The sequence below is a fragment of the Vigna angularis genome, chromosome 4, assembly GCF_016808095.1.
Source record: "Vigna angularis cultivar LongXiaoDou No.4 chromosome 4, ASM1680809v1, whole genome shotgun sequence".
Taxonomy (NCBI): Eukaryota; Viridiplantae; Streptophyta; class Magnoliopsida; order Fabales; family Fabaceae; genus Vigna; species Vigna angularis.
The window spans coordinates 13,792,022-13,812,297 of NC_068973.1; the positions used below are offsets into that span (position 1 = coordinate 13,792,022).

At 35.1% G+C, this 20,276-nt stretch overlaps 1 protein-coding gene across 1 annotated transcript; it reads right to left on the reverse strand.

The window, feature by feature from the left end:
* Positions 1-9,979: 9,979 nt before the first annotated feature.
* Positions 9,980-17,412, reverse strand: LOC108331655 (probable glucan 1,3-alpha-glucosidase). Its single transcript, XM_017566497.2, has 6 exons — positions 15,694-17,412; positions 14,538-14,811; positions 14,254-14,389; positions 12,387-12,597; positions 11,933-12,139; positions 9,980-10,674 (listed from the first exon to the last, which is right to left on the reverse strand). The coding sequence occupies exons 1-6, from the start codon at positions 17,248-17,250 to the stop codon at positions 10,306-10,308; spliced, it is 2,754 nt and encodes a 917-aa protein (XP_017421986.1). The 5' UTR covers positions 17,251-17,412; the 3' UTR covers positions 9,980-10,305.
* Positions 17,413-20,276: the final 2,864 nt, after the last annotated feature.

Below are 20,276 nucleotides of genomic sequence, written 5' to 3' on the forward strand. Positions count from 1 at the left end.
TTCTCAACCAACCTAATGCTACAACAATTGTAACATGATCCACTATTCATAATAAGAGAACGTGTATTTTCTAAAACTTTGCATCTTGTGTGAAAGATGTTCTCTTTTTGTTTTAGTTCTTGAGAACTAGTATGTCGCATAGCACATTATCCTCATAATTACCTATGGATAGCTTAACAATCACTTGTGTGGATTAAGTATCATTTCCTCTTCATCCTTAACCCATTGAAGTTGGTAAGGTTGAGGATAGGGTAAGATAGTTAATGGTAATTTCTCAACCAACCTAGTGTTATAACAATTGCAACACGATCCACTATCCATAATAAGAAAATGTGTATTTTCTAAAGTTTTGCATCTTATGTGAAAGATGTTCTTTTTCTATGTTAGTTCTTGAGAACTAGGTTGATTGTGGAGAGTTCTTATCATAAGAAGTCTCCTTCACAAGGATGGGCATTTTTTATAACGGTTAAATTTACCATTATTTGATACTTAATTTTGATACTAAAAACACCCTTTTTGACTTAGAAACTAGCTTGGAATCATAGTTTTGATGAATAAGAGAGTTGAAGGTGAATTTAATGGTTTTATGCTAGAGTTCCTTATTTTCAACAGGAATTGAGATGATTTGGAAGAAGAGTTGAAGTAGTAAGGAGTTGGAACTCAGGAAGAAATGAAAAAGCATCAGAAAGAAGGATCGCAACAGCGCTGAGTGCCACTTTAGGGGCCCTCAACGCCAAAGTACACTATCTCACGCTTGGCTGCCCTTTTCTGGAGCCCTCAGCGCAGGATACCCCTGGCTCGCGCCTGGGCACCCTTTTTAGGGGTGTTGAGCGCAACTTCCTCGAGTCGCACCACGCCTGCTTGTCTTCTGAGCTGACCCTAAGCGTCAGTTCTGACCCGCACACCGCCTGAGCGACCTAAGTGGGGCGCTGAGCGCCAGTCTCGTGGGCTTGGACCAGTTTTCTATTATTTTTATGTTCTATTTAAGGACTTGGAGGTCCTAGGGTTTGTATCTTTGGACGGAATAGGCACAGAAACACACTCCTTGATCCCTCGGAGGCGGATTTGGATGCGGAAGCTCCTATCTTCAATTTCTAGGGTTTTATCTTTCATTCTTTTTCCATTGTTCATCTAGTTTCACCATGTCAATGGTGAACTAAACTCTATTTATTGTTGGGAATGATGTAACCTTTGTAAACTCTCATGTATTGAATTGATTCTTGATTATATATGATTCTTTAATTAATTGTTAGGATAATTCTTCTTCGCATAATGCTTGCTTTGTTTAACTCATTCTTTAGCATGATGTTATGATTTGCATGAGTACCGCAAGGTATCTTAACATTCAAGATCTGGAGAATTATTCCCAGAAGCAGTATTGCTCAAGAATGGGGGTATGAGCTCTGGTTGTCTTAAGCTTCTAGTTCTTCAAAATTAATTATTAGGAATGCTAAGAATCATATGAACTAATAATTAAGGATAGGCTTTCTTTGCTGAGGAATCGGGTTTTAAGTAGTTTAGATAGAGACATTAATGAAGAAGTAGAATTCGTATATACATGAGAGTAAACTAGGTGAAATTTAACCCCGACAACATATTCATTCCATAATATCAAATTCGTTCATCTTTGCACTTTTGTCCAATTGATCAAATTGCATGCATATTTACTTTTCAGTATTTGCATTCTAAACCCAAAAGAGTTTGTTTTCAAGTCTTATTTAATCAAGAAATCACATAACTGTTTAGGCCGTGAGTCTCTAGGGAAATGATACTTGGTCTTACCATGTTTAATACTTGATACGATTCGGTACACTTGCCAGAGTCTTAACAATTTTCTCCCTTAGGTGCCTTCCTCTCTTCATTCTCATTATTACGTTCTTCATCTTAGCTACTGTAGACATCCATATCCCTTAATATTAGTGTTGTGAAAATGGGTTAGAACCCATAGGCTAACCCAGCCCACCATAGGTAAGGGTCGGGTTGGGTTTGAAAAAAATGTAACTTTTTATACTGGCCAATTTTCAACTCGACCCACTTAGAACTCAGCTCACCTGGGTTGTACCCATGGTGAGCTAGGTTGGCTCACCAACTCACCTAGTTTAATTTAATTATTTATTACTTTGTGTTTCAATATTGCTAGTTAACACTTTTTTATTGTATTGTAAATGGGATAAAGAAGATGTTTCAAGAGAGGAAAATATTATAAATTTATCTATGCAAGACTCTAGTCTTATAAATGGATAAGTGAAACAAAAATGATCAATATTGTCAACACCCAATTTTATCCGGGTAAATAAAATTCATCACAAAAAAATAAATAAATTAAAAATAATTTTTTTTGGAATAGTGACATTGTACATTTGAATAGTAAAAACTAGGTTTAATACCTATTATGGTCCTTACTTTTATGGGTTTAGTTCAAAATGATCCTACCTTTTAAAAAAGTTCAGTAAGGCCCCGTAATTTGTTAAAAAATGTTCAGTCTGGTTCTTTTCGCTCACACCGTTAAAAACCTAACGATGCAAATGCCACCGTGGCGCAACCTTGTTGAGTTGTCAAGTTTGATGAATACGTAGATGTTACACTGTGTAAATATTAAAAAAAATTTAAAATGACACATAAGCTTCATCTTCCACCTTCACTGTGAATTTAGGTTTTTTCCCACGTGACATTAGAGGTCGTCGTCTCCTTCTTCATCCCCCTCTCCCTCTCCCTCTCCCTCTCCTCCCCACAATAAAAATCAAGGGTTACATAATTGTCGCTTGCAAGTCCTACTAACATGGAATTAAACCGTCGCTTGCTTTTTCTACCTTTTTCTTGGTTTTAAGTTGTTATAGTTTTTTGTTGAAGCTTGAATTTGTGAACAGGTAGCTTTGGCAAAACAGAGAGTTGATGAATATATTTACTCTTAGTTGATACAACAAACTGGCACCCAACAGTCAGCGTAAGTATTTTCCATATGATTTGGGTCCATTCAAATTGTAAAATTTTCCAGTCAACAAGAAACAACTACTCCACTGTAATAATTAAGATCTTTCTGTAAAAGTTTTTAACCCCATTCTAAAGGTGTCATTTTATAGTTCATTGATAGTGTAAAATTGTTTAAGTCTGCATTGTGGATTAAAACCAATAAACTATTTTTTAAGTGATTTATTACTTCAGTATGAGATTCAAAATTTTTAATGAACTTTTCGTGTCTTAAAATTATGTGCCCTTACCAATGAGCGGACAACTGTAAACTGCAAAACAATTTGTTGTTTAAGTATACTTAATGAGATTTTGTTTTTATAGTAGTTTTTTTGTTTGGATCTTATATATTTTTTGTTAAATATCCATTCCTTTATTCAGGCGAACTAGTTCTTTGAAAACAACACGAAACCATATTATAAAGAGTCCAGCCAATTCTGTAATGTGAGGCTTCATATCCACATAACTGATGTTAAAGGAAATTAACATTGTTATTTTTGCAATTTTGAGTTCACCTGTACATTTGGGTTTATTAAAGTACATTCCATGAATGAGTCCACACATCAAAAGAAATTGCACTAATTACTGAGACATTAAAAGCACGATGAAAAATGTTAAGAAATCGAAACCCTAGAAATCGAATCAGCGATGCATCTTCTTGGGCGAGGTTTCGGTTCAAATAAAGCTTATTCTCAATTTTCCAGCGAAGACTGAGTTTCTGGGATTTGGGGTTCACAGAGTTTCTGAGTTTTTGGGATTTGGGGTTTCCAGAGTTTCTGTGCACAAAGAGATTAGGGCGTGTGAGAGTGAAAAATAAGAGGGTTTTGCTCTGATATTTGTATCCCTCTTCATCGGAGTCGGAGTGGAAGTGGAGGTGGGAGCCGGTGGAATCAGAGTGGGAGGGAAAGGCGTGCTTGGGAAGCTGGTGGAGGTGGAAGCTTATGTGTCATTTTAAATTTATTTACACAGTGTAACATCCACGTATTCATCAAACTTGACAACTCAGTAAGGTTGCGCCACGGTGGCATTTGCACCGTTAGGTTTTTAACGGTGTGAGCGAAAAGGATCAGATTGAACATTTTTTAACAAATTACGGGGCCTTACTGAACTTTTTTTAAAAGGTAGGATCATTTTGAACCAAACCCATAAAAGTAGGGACCAAAATAGGTATTAAACCTAAAAACTAACCATTTATAGTCATTGTAAAAACTAGCCGTTTGTAGCCGTTATTAGTCGTTGTAGAAACTAATCGTTTATAGCCATTATAAGAAAGTAGTCGTTTATAGCCGTTTGTAGCCGTTCGTTAAATTTGTCTTTTAAAAACCAATAAATAGAATGTTAGGTTTCATTTTGGAGGGGGAGTTTGGAAGATTTCTCTTCCCTTACACCACAACACATCTCTTCTCCATATCATCATCTTCGTATCATTAAACTTCCATTTTCACTTGCATATCATGGGTCTATCTTCGCTTTCTCCATCCAGGTTCTTATTCATTCCCTTTTTCTTTAGTTTGACTTATTTTGTTTAAGTTTGTTTTTGTTTAAGTTTCACATTTCCATAATTATTTAACTATTTTTTTATTCTACTTTTTCATTCATAATCCCTTTTGTTTTTTGTAAAAACTTTAAAGATATATTGATTATCATGTCAAGTTTCGGATTTGCTTGATAATTGAATTTTTCATAATAACAATTTTGATTGTCATGTTAAGTCTCGGACTTGCTTGATAATTACGTTTTTCATAATCATTTTGATTATCATGTCAAGTCTCGGATTTGTTTGATAAAAAATTAAAGAAAATAGTTTCTTGTAAATAAGTGTAAACATTTTATGATTCTTTTGTCCTCTTAATTTTTCTCAATTATATCAATTATGTTAAAAATCATAAAAAATCCAAATCTCTTCAAAAATCGCAAAAAACAATTTTCTCTTCCACTTGTTTTCTATCTAGCTCATTGTTCATGTTATGTCACCTTTTTTTTTATAATTCAAAAATATCCAAAAAAAGCATAAAATCTTCAAAAGAAAAAAATTAACTCTTTTCAAATAGGCCAAAACTACGTGATCCTTGATTCTCCATCAAAAGTGGAGATACGTAGGAGCAAGGTCAATCCTTGTCAGGTTCACCTCCAAAAAATCCAAAATTATTCATAATCATCCCAAACAAATTTCCAAATATTTTCACAAACAATTATTCAAATACATTTTCCAATCTCACATGAGAATACGTAAGAGTAAGGTCAATCATTGTCAGACTTCCTAAAAATAAAAAATATTATTTTGTTTCTTGTGTTGTCTTGTATTGTATTTTTTTTTTGGGAAAAATAACCATTTTAAAACCCACATCATCTTTGCATATTTAATTAAAGGTACTGCCTTTGGGCAGACGTTGTAGGGTGTTCATACCTTCCCTACATGTAACCGACTCCCGAACTCAAAACTCTGATTTTCATAGACTGTGTTTTATTTTATGGTTTTTTCGTAGTTTTCCAGAATAAACTATGGTGGCGACTCCAAACTCTGATTTTCAAACTTCTTATTATTTTTTTAAAAGAGTCTCGCCAATCTTCCCTATCGCGATCCCGGTCGCGACAAATATTAGAAACTTAATTATTCACATTTAGAGCTTCTTTTTGAATTACATTTGAGTCGTATGTTACTTTTTTTTATTTTGAATTGTCTTTGAAGTTTAACATCATTTTAGAGTGAAATTTATTTAGATTTGAATTACAAAATAATTGTAGTTTTTTTTTATTTAAAAAAAATTGTAATTAAGTGAGCTAGTGAGTTAACCTGTTTAACCCACCAACCCATGGTGAGTCAAATCGGGTTTGAATTTTTTCGGCTCGCTAATAAGTGAGTTGGGTTTGGTTGACTTACTAAGTAGTCAACCCGTTGTGGGTTAGGTCGGGTGGCCCGTTTTGACATTACTACTTAAGATCATGGTCTTTTTGTTGGGGCATTGTAATAAAATGTGACCTCTACCAAGACATTTGAAACACATAATTTCACTAGTGCGATTGTGAGATAATGTTCCCATCCTTGGTCTCTCATTTTCTTTCTCTTATCTTCTTTCTTTCCCTAGATTCCATCTTCGTATTCTTCTTCTTCTTGTTCTTCATATTCCTTTTCTTCTTCTACTACTTCTTATTTGTCTTCTTCTTGTTGTTCTGATTCTTTTTCTTCTTCTAATTCTTCTTGTTCTTCTAATTCTTCTTGTTCTTCTAATTCTTCTTATTCTTCTGTTTCTTATTCTCTTGTAGTCTTTCTTAACACTAGATTTAGAATGGAGAACTTTCAAACCTTTTCTCAAGAGTTATTGCTCTACCTTTATGAAAATTTGTACCAAGTCATTTAAGTCTTGGTGGGACAACAATTCCACTCTATCTCTAATCTCAAGATTGAGACCACTAAGAAACCTAGAGATGATAGTCTCTTCCTCCTCTCTAATTCCCGTCTTCATAATGTAGAGCTCCATTTTTGGCCTATATTCCTCTACACTCATATCTTTTTGTTAAAGCCTTTGGAGTTTATCCATTAGCTCCCTATGATAGTATGAGGAAATGTGTTTACTTTTCATGACCCTTTTCCCTCAAGTCATTCAAATAGGTGACTTGAGGGAAATAAGAGAGTCTTCTCTCTCTCCCTAGGGAAGTCCACCAATACATGGTTTTCCCTTAGAAGCTTAAGGTCGTTAAGGAGACCTTTCTCTCTTCACTTACTTGATGGCATTTAAAAAGTTGTATACTTTCATTTCTCAATCTAACTAAGCTTCTACATCTTTCTTCCCATGGAAGTGGGGGAGGTCTACCCTAACTTCTCTTGGTTGGCTCTCTCTTTCACGCTCATTTATTAGCACTCTATGTGGAGGAGGTTCATAGTAATGATTGACAAGCCTATTATCCTTCTCATAGGAGTTTTTGAACTTCTCTTTGAATATGACCCCTACTCTTACTTTTCCTCATTTCTTCTTGGACTTTTTCTTATTTATCATTGAAAACTCTAAGCTCTTCTTCCAAAGTAGAAAGATATTGTTCTCTTTCAACTCTCTGTTTTTCTTTCAAAAGAGTTTCTTGGTTTTGTCAAATTTTTAGTGATTTTAATTCTTCGACCAAATGTTTTAAAGTTGGTTAGGGCTTTTCAATAAAATCACTACCAATTTGGTAAAAAGGTGTTTTAGACATTCTTAAAGTTTTCAAAAAGATGTTATGCACAAACAATTACTTAGTAATTCAAAAGAAATTCCTTAAGAGACTTAAGGGAACAAAAGAGACTTAAGTCCACTTCCAAGATAGATTAATCACAATGGATTGCTTAATAACCAAGTGTTTCTTAGCCAAATTTTACCTCAAGTTCTCTTATACCAAATTTCTCAAAGGGAATCAAACTTGAAATACAAGTAGACACGCACTAAACTACAAACAATTAAGGAGAGCAATTAAACTAAATTATGTGGCCTAATGGTAAAGTTAGAAGGAACTTTAGATCCTCCAGACTTACTAACTAAAATTGAAATTTAATAAGGTTTAAAGGTTCTTGTTAGGAGATGGGATTGAGCACCAAAGACTCCCCCAATACACCTAACAAGATTGTGAATACATAAGAAAAACGAAAGCAATTACAACTCAAAAATACAAACAATTTATAGGCCTTCCTCCTAAATGTTTTATCTCTTTTCTTCTTGTCTCCTTCCAAGACCTTAAACTCCTACTAGGTCTTCACTACCTAGGATGTTACCTCAAGATGTTGGCTCACCACAAAAAGATAACCTATACCATGAAGATAACACCAAAATCAAGTACAGTCCAGGAAAAAGGAAGAAAAGGTCTCAAAACAAACAACACTTCCGAAAGGTATTTATATATGACAAAACTAAGAAAATCAAAAAAGACAAGCAAAAATAACTAGAGTAAAAATAGATGCACAAAAACAAAAATAACTAGAGTAAAAATTGGTGTTTCTTGTCTTTGACAACCTTTGAGGGGCATTAAGGTCACTCTTTTAACATTATTGGTCAATACTTTGAGCTTCTGGAAAGTGCATTAAAATGCATAAAACAGAAAGAAAAATTGTAGCTAACAAAAATTACCAAACAAACTAGTGGTAGTGGTCAAATGCACATAATTTTCATCACTTTTTATAGGCTCTTTTGGTACCTTTTTGTAGCATTTTCTTTAAATCTTTTAGAACTTGTTTTTCTACTTTTTTTTAATTGCAAAAAAAGACCATTACATACCAAAAACAGAGTTTATATTTTGATGTGAAAGCTCAATAGAACAAGAAACACAAAATAGAAATAAACCTACTAGAATCAAAAGATGGAATATGAAACTCAAGCAAGCATAATGAAAACCTAACTCTCTGAACTTGCTAATGAACTAATGACAAGTATGAACTCAAATATGCAAAATAAAAACACTCAAAGAGACATTATGGGGATGTTTTTAACATGAACATATATTGTTTCAAATTTAAACTAAGAAGTAGAAACATAAAAAGGACTAGACATGACTTGAACATAAAAATAACTCAAACATATGAAGAGAAGACTCAACAAAAGCTAAGAACATACAAACATGTTATCCAACACATTTAGGAGAATTTAGAAGGCACAAAATAGTATCCTAACAAAACAAAACCTAGAAAACGTTGATCACAACATTCTAAAACTCTAACCTTTGTTGACTGTTTGTTCATAACTTTCTCCACAGAACTCCAAATGAGATGATTCTTTTTTGTTAAGAAATATACTCAATTGGCTTTAATTTTGAATATAGACATATATTTTTTTTACCTTTGAGTTAGATGCAGTTTAATTTTGAAAATCATCAATATTTATTACCAAAACTGGTTTGTGTGTAAGGGAACTTGATTTTGACAATTTCAATATAACTACAACAAGACAAGGTTAGGAAAATACAAGGACAAACAATAATAAACTAAGCTTTGATTACCAAATGATAGCAACCTCCTTAACTAGGTTGGGTCAAAACTAGAAAAGAAACTATGACGATAAGGAAAAAGGAAAGATGGTGCAGAATTTGGTGGGTTTTGGGGAAGAAGGCTTACAACCTTGGTGCTTGGATTATGATGAGATGGTGTTTAATGGTGTTCTAAGAAAGGTTAGGCCAACTTTAGAGGAAGTAGCTAAAGAAAACCACATGTGATGCTCTAACCTTTGGTAACCTAAGACGAGTAAGATAGCATAAAAATGACAATGTAACATTACTCAAATTCAAAGCTGAATTTACATGGGGAAAGACACCTCTATTTATAGACTTTAAGTGTCTCCAAATTATAGAAGCAAAATCATAAAAACGCTGCCTTGACTTAACTTAGAAACAAAGACAAAAATCTTTTCCAATATGAGAAGGACATGTGGTCATTACCTATGAAGAATCATCTTTGTTTCTAGAGTGAGATGTGACCATTAACTATGAAAAAACATCTCCAATGTGAGCATGAGACATGGCCACTCTCACATGGGAGGTCTCACACACCCTTGTCCACTAAACTATGTTAAAACTAACTACTTGACTCAAAATACAATATATAAAATTATTCCTACTTTGAAAACTCTATGATAACTCGAGAAAATCTAAATCTATCTTCCATAGATAACTTCAACCGTTCTTGAAAGTGTTTAATTATGACTAAAGTATATATCATTATAAACAAAAGACCAACAACTCATGTGTGTTCCTTTCGTATTTTACGAAAGAGCATGGAATACTAGTTACTTAGCGGAGTGTGACGTGTGCATTTTTTGTTATAAGGAATGAGGTGAGGTCCTCAGGAGTGGGTGATGTTTTTGGAGGATCATCCTGTCTAATACAACATATCAGGAAAGGAGTGAATGATGTTTCTGGAGGATCATACTTTCTGATGCAACATATCAGGAAACCCTACACAGTCTCCCATTTATGCACATACTCATGCATCCGAGATTAATTCCTTTTATTTATTAAAATAGACGGTTAACTATTAAAAAATGGTTACTTGGATGTTGCAGCCTGTATTAACAAGTTATTGCATTAATCACAAACTTTTTCCAAAACAACCGGACCATTCCAGATGACAAAATTATCGTTATCAAAATAACTCCTGAAGACAATGGAATGGCAACTTCCAAAGATTAATCTTTCGAGTTATCAAGTCCTGCATTAAATAAGCCGCTCAAACTGAGTGGGTGCACATACATTGGTCAACTAGTGGTTTTCTGTCTCCTTGCCCCAACAACTATGCTCTTGAACTTCATATCAACTCAGCTACAGACAAAATCTTGTTTTGCACTATCCGTAGCATGGAACATTAAATGCTTCCCTCAACCAGAATTGTTAAATAACTGTTATAGTCCAGTCTTCTGCAACACGGACATTAGGTTTGCGTACAGTCACAACAGCTGGTGCGCGTGGCCTTAGAAACCAGAGGGGGCCAAGTTCAATATCGATCTTTTGGTTTGATGGCTCAATGAGTGCACTTTTTGAGCCAGAAGCTTGTCCCAGCAGGATAATCCTCTCAATGAAAGCATCTGATGAATAATACCTATTGCTACCGGAAGCAGGTGCCAGGTCTATAGAAATGAGTTTCCCATTCGAGAAAATAAAACGTCTATGGATATAGGCCCCTTGCAGAAATTTAAAGCTGCTGCCATCATCAATGTAGAGTTCACCTTCAGCTTCTTGGGAACTATTCAGAGCTATAACCTGTCCATAAAAAATTCATAAAAATTATCAAGTAAACAAGTTGTCTACTTTCGATTATTGTCCATAATTATCAGGACAGCACAGCTTTACCGACTTGCTGTCTCAACCTCATGTACGCCATTTTTTGGTTGAAATGCAAACAAATAAGCAATCAAGTTACTCAAATAGTCAAATATCCACATGGTTTTTACACACATGTCAGCGGACAAATGAGATTCAGATCTTTTCTTGGATGTTATTTATACACAAGCAGACACGCAATTACTCTTGCAAGGCATAAAGTCATTCAGTTTTTTGGTGTTATACACATCCTCATAATAGAATAAATTAGACAAAAACACAAGTGCACACGTACGCATTCAACATTTTTGTTCAAATCATAGAGAAGTGAGAAAAATGAATATTAAAATGCATTAAATTTTCTTAAGATGTGCCTCAATGTTCAAAGATGGCCTGATTCCAAGTACCATGAGGGGCTGACTGGCAATGGAATGTCAAAGTGAGCCAACCGGCTCATTTTTTGGTAAACTAGAAATTTTGAAATCTGACTCAACCACCATAAGTTGGTAGGTTAATTAGGTTGACTCATTTAAGTATATTTTGCTCTCCCAAATTGCTTTATATATTTTATTGTAATTCAATCGAAGTGAATTGACTCGACCTAATTATGTATTGTAGTATACTTGGGGTATTCACTCGTTTCACTAAACATTACTTACAATTAAGAAGTCATATTATAAAGATACTAAGTAAAAATCAAAGTATTAACTTATATAATTGGACAAACAAATAATTCAAATACTAATGAACGTTTTAGCTTTTAAAAAAACAAAAGTGTCAACCTGCATAATCAAAACTAATAAATAATTTTAATGAAAAAATTATAAAGGGTTGTTGAAGATGAGTTACAAGTCAATTCACCTCCAACCCAACTTAAACTTGTTTAACCTGTAAGTAAAATGAGTTGAATCCAATTTAGCCCACATTAAAAAGAAAAAACTATTTTTTCCAACTCGAGCCAAACTAGAGCCTGTGGTGAGCCAAGTTGGCTCTTGAGTTCTAGTCCATTTTGACACCCTAACTAGCATAAACTTTATTGTGATATATGTATATGTATGACAGCAAAGGGTTTTGAATGGAAAGACAATAAACCACAACCGAGTAAATAACAGAAAAGGCAAGAATGATGTCCCATGAGATACTTCTGGCAATAAGAATATTCACAAAAGAACTTCAGTACATCAACAAGAATATATACCAGAGTGTAGGGATCATTTGCCATCTGAGTGGAACTTCGCCGAAACCGGTCTTTCCTTGCAACAATGGTCCCAGCTCTTTGAAAAGCTGGAATGCTCTCCTCGGTAACCTCCAACTTGTATGTCACCCCTCCCTTATACACAGTTCCAGTTCTTAGGTCATACCAGGATTCTTTTCCAGGCAAATAGACCGAAGCATGCTTGGCTCGCTGCCAGCAACAAGCCATTCTCAAACTTAAGTCAAAGATCACAAGAGTAGAAGGAAATAACTTGCAAAGAAAAACATAAATATATATACATATACATACATACATATATATATATATATATATATATATATATATATGTATATATGTATATATGTTTGTATACATGTATGTATATATGTATGTATATATATGTATGTATGTATGTATGTATATATATGTATGTATGTATGGAAATTGATTAAATCACCTCAGTATAGATCCCTTGCACTAAAAGGCTACTCCCAACCATGAAAGCTTCATCATTGGTAAAAGTAGCTTCATCAGATGGGAATTCCATCCACAGTGGACGAACCACAGGAACACCAGTAGTGTTAGCTTCTCTGAATAATGTGTAGAAGTATGGGAGAAGGGCATAACGAACATGTATAGCATCTTTAATCAATTCTGTATTTCGTTCTCTGCAATATCATAAAGATAATCAATTTACAATGTTGACAAACAGATACCTACACAATTCCAGCCACATATGATAGTCAAGGCACACAATAGATACATATAGTGCATATACATCGAATTCAATTTTTATAAATTTAACATTAACGCCACTCATTAACCATGTGCATGTGGGGGAGAGATGTAGACACATGGAAGTTATTTGTTGATTTCAGTGATCATGTGCCCCTGTGATACGAATTAGCAATTACAATATTACAATATAGACATACAGTTCAGCTCCACTTCATTTACATCTAAGATTTGCATGGTATTTTTGTTGGAAAATGGGCAACAATTAAACAACAGGGGTGGAAGATTACATTCAAGAATTTGAAGTGAAAAACAACAATAGGGGTGAATTTTGTTATGCTAGTGATGTGTTGCCTAGCATTAATTCGCGACATGATGGTTTATGGGACATGGATATTCTTTATATCCATAAAGATATTGGCATTCTTGAGGAGGGTGGGTTTGATTTCTTGGCACCAACAGGTGACGGAAATGCATGGAGAGTTTTACTTGAGAGTTGGGCAACAGTAACATGGACTGGGAGTGGGGAAAAATCCATCCAAGAATTCAAGATATTGGTGTCACAAGCAAATAAAACACCAAAAGATCAATTGCATGGATATTTCTTTGCAGGGCTGCAATCTAACATTAAATAGATTGCCACAACAGGATCCAAAGGACTTGATTAGAGATATGCAAATTGCTCTAGATGTGGGAGAAAGGTCAGCAATGAAAAATCACACCCTTTGTAGTGAAGAAAAAACCAAAACAAAAGTGAGATTTAAAATAGAAAAATATATTATGATGGAGGAGGAACGGGATGTAACAATAAAGAGAGTTGAAGGTGTAAAAATATATTATGATTGAACTTAGATGTGATAATGATTGTAACATCAATGACATTGGAATTTTGGGATTCCAAATTACTGGGTTCAGATTCTGGTATACAAAAACCACTCTCATATCGACCACCACCCAAGCCTCCAAATTCAAAATTGCAGACAGTAACCAGTGGATTCCCTTCCGATGATAAGACAATATCACACTACCATGGGATCAAGATTCATTGTTCCAACCTTGAGGACAAGGTTGTTTTTGCAGCCACGTGTAATGATAGGATATGGAAGATTTATGGTAGAAGGAAAAATAAAAGGAAGTGGTGGAAAAGGTTATCAGAAAATATAAGAATAAAGGAAGAATTGAATAAAGGAAGGGATGGAAAAATAAGTGGAGGCAGTGCTGTCAGTTGGGAGTTGGTCTATATAATTAGACCAATCAGTTCCTTGAGGGGAGGATGATAATTTTGTAGATTGAGCTTTAACTCTTTGTGAAGGGGAAACCCTTGGAGGAGAGAGTGCTCTCCTATTTTGTGTTCTTTTCAGTCTTTTCAATAAAAAATATTACTCTTCTTTCTCTTTTCAATTCTGGGTTCCTAACAACATCCTTCTCTTGAGAGGATGTTTCACTGGTTTTTAGAGGCATCAGCTCTTGAAACAAAGAAATGAACAGTAAAAGAATTACTTTTTAATTGTTAGGCTGAAAGGAGTACCCAAAAAACCTGTAATATCTTAAATTTGGGACAAAGAAATCTTGAAGTAAATCAATCGTACCCAAACAACCACGGTTCTCGTCTTTTTGTGTCATGATGGGCATGGGCCCTAAAGAAAGGATAGTAAGCTCCTAGCTGATACCAACGAACCAACAACTCAGGTTCAGGATTCCCAAAAAATCCACCAACATCAGCACCTGTGTATGTACAAGAGATAAGAATAAGATATATGAACAAAAGGGGGAAATTTTTCTAACTCATACAAATAAATATATTGACTGGCTATGAATATGCAAAGAAAAGAATAATGAAATAAAAATACATTGTGAGAAGGACAATACCCACCAGAGAATGACATCCCAGTAAGACCAAGGGTCAAAATCATAGGAATAGAAACTCTTAAGTGATCCCATTCCGCAGTGTTATCCCCAGTCCAAACTGCTCCATACCTTTGACTTCCAGCAAATAATGCTCTTGATAAAACAAATGGCCTGTCGTTCCCATCACCACGCTTCACTAGACCATCAGCTGTTGCCATGTGGAAGTAATATCCATAGGCATTATGCACCTCTCGATGTTCCACGCCTCCGAAGTGTAAAGCATCTCTAGGCATTGTTACCTATATACAATGTGTAATCATATCTTCAGTTTCACTATCTCTAGGTGAGAAAACTTTTTAAAAACAAAAAATCCTTAAGGGGCTTATTAGCACAATGAACATTTGATCACTTGGAACCCATAAATCCTGACTCTACTTCACATGTCAAAAAAACCTTAAATGCATATAAATAGACATCATGAGAAACGACTACTCATAAGTACAGACATAGGATAAAAGCAACGAGAGAAACTATTACTATACAATTGCAGCACACTCTCAGGATCTCCAACATGTTTGGACAGTTCTTCCCTATTTTTTTTCAGAACTATTAACAATATTTGTTTGGTTTCACTCGGACTCAGCAAATTTTGGAATCTCCCTTATATCATGAGATTAAGTGATAGAATCTTATCTTAGTTGGGATTTTTATTTGTATTCATCATACTCTCCTTGTCCTCTTTCTCCCGAAGTAAACTTTTATACAACAGCCAACCTATCATTTAGCACCACAACACACTAATGGACATTAACCATGATGGCGTGACTGATAAGTTGGCTGATCATAATATTTTATTGTGTTAAAGATACTATATATACGTTTTTTTCTTGTGTTAAAGATAATACTTATTTTATAATAACTAATCCTAAATTGTGAGGCCTGATTATTAGAAGTCAATATTGTGCTAAATTATTACAAACCTTGTATCATTTTAGAAGCTCATGAGATCATAATGCTGCTCATTCAAAATTATAATCTAAACCGATGGTGAAAGGGAATACCTTCAAGCACACAATTTTTATTCAACCTCAAAAAACATTGAAAATGCATACTCTAACTTCCTTATCTTAACTCTAAACAAGTGAAAAAAGAGAAATGAATGTTGGAATGAATTAGCGTACCTCTGGACCATTGAAAACAGAAGGTTCATTCATGTCGTTCCATATGTAGAGCGACGGCGTAGAACCAACATAATTCTGGTATGAGAACTTATCCGCCCACCAGGACCTAATTTCCGGGTTCAAAGTATCAGGATACGACGAGGAGCCCGGCCAGCACCAACCATCAAAATCTTTGCCACTGGAATCCTTAACATAATATCCCTTCTTCAACGCCTCTTTATGCAAATAAAAATCATCGTCCCGCTTAATGTGAGGATCAACAATGGTAACCATGTGCCTCCCTTTATCAGCCAACTTCTTCTGCATCTCCTCAGGGTGCGGGAAAAGAGTCCTATCCCAAGTGAAATACCTCTTCCCATTAGTGTGCTCAATATCAAGCCACAAAACATCATAAGGAATATCCAACTCATCAAACTTAGAATCCACCTGCTCAACATCCTCCTCATCACGGTAATTCCACCGGCACTGATGATAGGCAATTGAAAACATCTGGGGCATCGCCGGAGTTCCGGTGACCGCCGTGTACTGTTGCAAAACATCCTTAGGGCTTGGACCAATGAAAAAGAAGGTGTCCACAACACCAGCTTCACTCATCCAAAACGTGTCAATTCTGTGAGAAGGAAGCGCGATATGAGACTCAGCAGACTCAGCTTCCCAGCCAGGGGCAAGAACGTCGATTTGCATCTCCGCAGCGTTGAGCCAGAAAAACCCTGAACTACCCCTGGTTTTGCCGTGAGAAACCATGAAGGGGATTGAACCGTAGAGGCCGAAAGGGGAATCGTGGATGTACTCGAAGACATCGAGGTTGAAGAGACGGTAGGGTTCCGATTCTTCGACGTTTGGGCCTCTGGTGGGCCTTAGGGCGAGAGTGGTGGCGCGTTCAGGGATACCATATACGAAATCGGCGCCGTAGAAAGATACATCAAAGGAGATTGATTGGGGACCGTAGGGTCTACGGTCGGTGTGGGAGCGGAAATTTTCTTCCCAATTGTCGTCTTCGGATTTTTCTTTCAGCTGCTCGAAGTCGAAGAGGCCGTGGGAGTTGAGGGAGATGACGCGTTCGCCGGAGTTATCGTCGCGGACGAAGAGTTCGAAGGGGTCGTGGCGGATGACAGCGGTGTGGCCGTCGGAGAGGTATACGGAGGAGGCGAGGCCGTTATCTTCCTCCGAAAGGCGCGGAAGCCAGAGCTTGGAGGAGGTGAATTCCGGAACGACGACGTCGGGGACCTCAAAGCGTTTCTTGGGAGGGGAGAGGGAGGGGTCTTCATCGATCTTGAGACGGAGGATGCCGTGTTGGTGGACGGAGAGAGTGAGGATCAAGGGTTTGGCTTGGGGTTCGGATTTGGGGGTGAGTTTGGCGGTGAGGTCACCGTCGGAGATGGTGACGTCGGTGGCGATGAGGGAGGAGAAGCCGGGGATACGGGATCGGGCTCGCTTGCAGAATGGGGTTTGGTGGCAGGTTCGGAATTCCTCTTTCTTCCATGAGAGAACGAAGGTTAGGTGGGAGCAGAGAAAGAGAAAGAGGAGAAAAAGGAAACGCAGCGTTTTGATCCTCATCTTCTCACTGAGTGAGAGTGGATTGATGCAGAAATGGTTATGGTTGTGGCAGTTTTCTTTAGCAGAGGCTCGGCATGTCCCTCACGCTTGTTCAGTATGATCACTTGAGTTCTTCAGCTATTACTTACTGCATTCCTACAATTTCTTCCCGCACCCACTCTTCTCTCAATTTTCAAAATAACTATTTTACTATTTGTAAAACTGTCTTCTCATTACATATTTTGTAATAAATTTTTCAAACTTTTTGGACTAAGACTTTCATAATAAAACTTATAAAATAAATTTTCTTAAACATAAAAAATACATTTTGGAATAAGTTATTTGGAATAAAAAGAATAGACTTTTCAAAAAATATATATATTCTTTTTAGAATAAAATTTTGTTAACATTTCGACATGAAAAACGTTTCAAAAATTTTGTTTACATTTTTCCTTTGTGCAATTCTTCTTTTATTTCTTTACAACATTCTCTCTCTCTTCCTTCCACCTCCCTCTCTCCATTCTCCCTTCCCTATGTGCAAGCTACGACTTTCTCTCTCTGGCAACAGTGTCCGTCCAGGGTTGAATGATTAGATGCTTGTACTACTCAACTCGCTGAAATCATCATATGCAAAAGCTTTTGATGGTTTGAAGGATGTGCAAATGGGAGTTGAAATCGAGATGATGTGAGAAATTTACAATAAACCATTTCTTGATGGAATAAGAGGAGTTGATGCATTTCGGGTTGAAGTATCTATGTTGCAAATTGAACATTACAATAAGCCATTTCTTGATGGAAGAAAAAAGGTTGATGCATTTCACCTTCATCTTTCCAAAATATATTTTTTAAAATACAATTTCAAATGCACATTTCTTCCGAAGATATTTATGAATCCAAAATTATTTTTCAAAATATACACGTATTTTTTAAAATACATTATGGATTATATAATTAGAAAATATTTTTTAAAATATATTTTTGAATGCATCTAAATGTATATTCAAAATATGTTTTCAAATTTAAAAATATCTTTTAAAATGTAATTTTCTTAACTTCATTTAAGATTGTCCAATCTAAAAAAAAATATTTTGGTTTGAAAATATACATGATTTTTTTAATACATTATAGAATTATAGAATGCACATAAAACACAATGCGGTGATTTTTAATAATATATATATTATTACTCAAAGATAATAGAAGAAAAAGACATCAAAATTTAGATCAATTAATACCACAATATGCTTAAGATATTAAAATAAAAAATTATGGTCTTACCTTATGAGTTCATATCAAAATTTCTGAATGAAAAGTTTTTATAATCTTGGACTAACCACAAATAAAAGTTGAAGCATAGACATAAATGTTACTCCAAACCTTATCACACACATCATCAGCATCAGAGATACCAATTGAAAGAGTGTGTTCTTGTAAGGGCAAGACATTCTCGACTAAGTCAAATATGGTAGAAGACAAATTAATTCCAAAAAAAGTATGAGAAAAACTTGTCCACAAGAAGAAAAAAAATTTTAAAATTCTCGTCCCAATGAATTTAATCCAAACTTAAAAAAAGGAAATTACTTTTTTGTGGAAAATAAAATCATCATGAAATTCAGACATAGAGTTAGAAATGATAATTCTCTTTAAGAAAAATATAGTTGAAGGAGAAGATACAATTCTAGTGGTATTAGGCAAATTTATGTAAACAAAAGTGCATTTACCTCCTACACTAATGTAAGGGGATGAAGAATAACACATTTATCTTGTTGATTCAAAGACAACTCTTCTCCTAAGAAAAGAAAAAGTTCTTCTAAAGCTCACACATGGGAAGACTCAGTCTTAAGCGATGTGCTACATGTGCCAACAATCAACGTTAATCTAATCTTTATAGCATTATTGAAAAAAGTTGGGGGTAAAAGTGTCATTTAAATTTGATAAGATTGTTATGAATAAAATAATGTGATTATAAGGAAGGGATATTGTGATCAATTATTTTTGTACTTAACATTTCTAAAATTAATAATGAATTTGGATCTAGATCTTCTACTTATATTATTGATTCATATAGTGTATGCATGCTAGATTAGAACATGTAAGTTTCTCGTAGGTTATGAAATTATAACGACTAGGATTAATTAATATGCATGATAAATGTAAGATCCGAAAAAAAATGCAATGTATATATAAGAATTGTATTTGGATTATGTTGTAATTAATAAAAGAGATGTGTTTCCACAAAATACCATGTGGTTTGCTTGGTAAGAGCTTCTTATTGTGGGGTACGGAAGAAGTGTTTTCACAAAATATCATGTGGTTTGCTTGGTAAGAACTTCTTGTTGTCGGTTATTAAATGATAATTGAGGGATTTGTAATCTTCTTTGAGATAACATCTATCTTAGGGATGGCAACGGATCAGGTCGGGCACGGGTAGTGCCTATCCGCAACCCGACCCACCGGATAAAATTGTACTCGCTACCCGTCGGATACCCGTTTAAAAAATATTCACGGGTATTTTAAAACCCGTGGATACCCGCAAAAAATAAAAAAGAAATATTTAATACATATTTAAAATAAAATTTAAATAAAATTACAAAAAAAATATATATATATATAATATAAATTAAATATAAATTCAAATTTAATTTTAATTAAATTTAACCTAATAAAATATTATTTTATTTTATTTTTAATTAATTTAATTAAAAAAATATATAAATTATTTTTTTTAAAAATTTTTCGCGGGTCGCGGGTACCCACGGGGCGGATAGTATACTACCCGTACCCGACCCGTTTAGAAGCGGGTATTAAAATACCCGCTACCCGTTACTCGCGGATAGTAAATATCCGCGGATAGTTATTACCCGCCGCGGATTTTACCCGCGGATACCCGTGCCCACGGATAAAATTGTCATCCCTAATCTATCTCTTAGTTCCAAATTTTCAGATCTTATCTTATTTTGTTTGTGCAAACAAGTGGTGATCTCCCACTCATCTTGGAAGCTCCCAGTAACTGGCGTGAACTCACCATTTTCATAAGTCTTATATTT

Coding starts and splice junctions, on each gene's coding strand:
- LOC108331655 (XM_017566497.2), bottom strand. CDS start 17,250: ATGAGGATCAAAACGCTGCGTTTCCTTTTTCTCCTCTTTCTCTTTCTC. Junction 14,390..14,537: donor TACTGGGATGTCATTCTCTG/GTGGGTATTGTC, acceptor GTACATACACAG/GTGCTGATGTTGGTGGATTT. Junction 10,675..11,932: donor CAAATGATCCCTACACTCTG/GTATATATTCTT, acceptor TTTTATGGACAG/GTTATAGCTCTGAATAGTTC.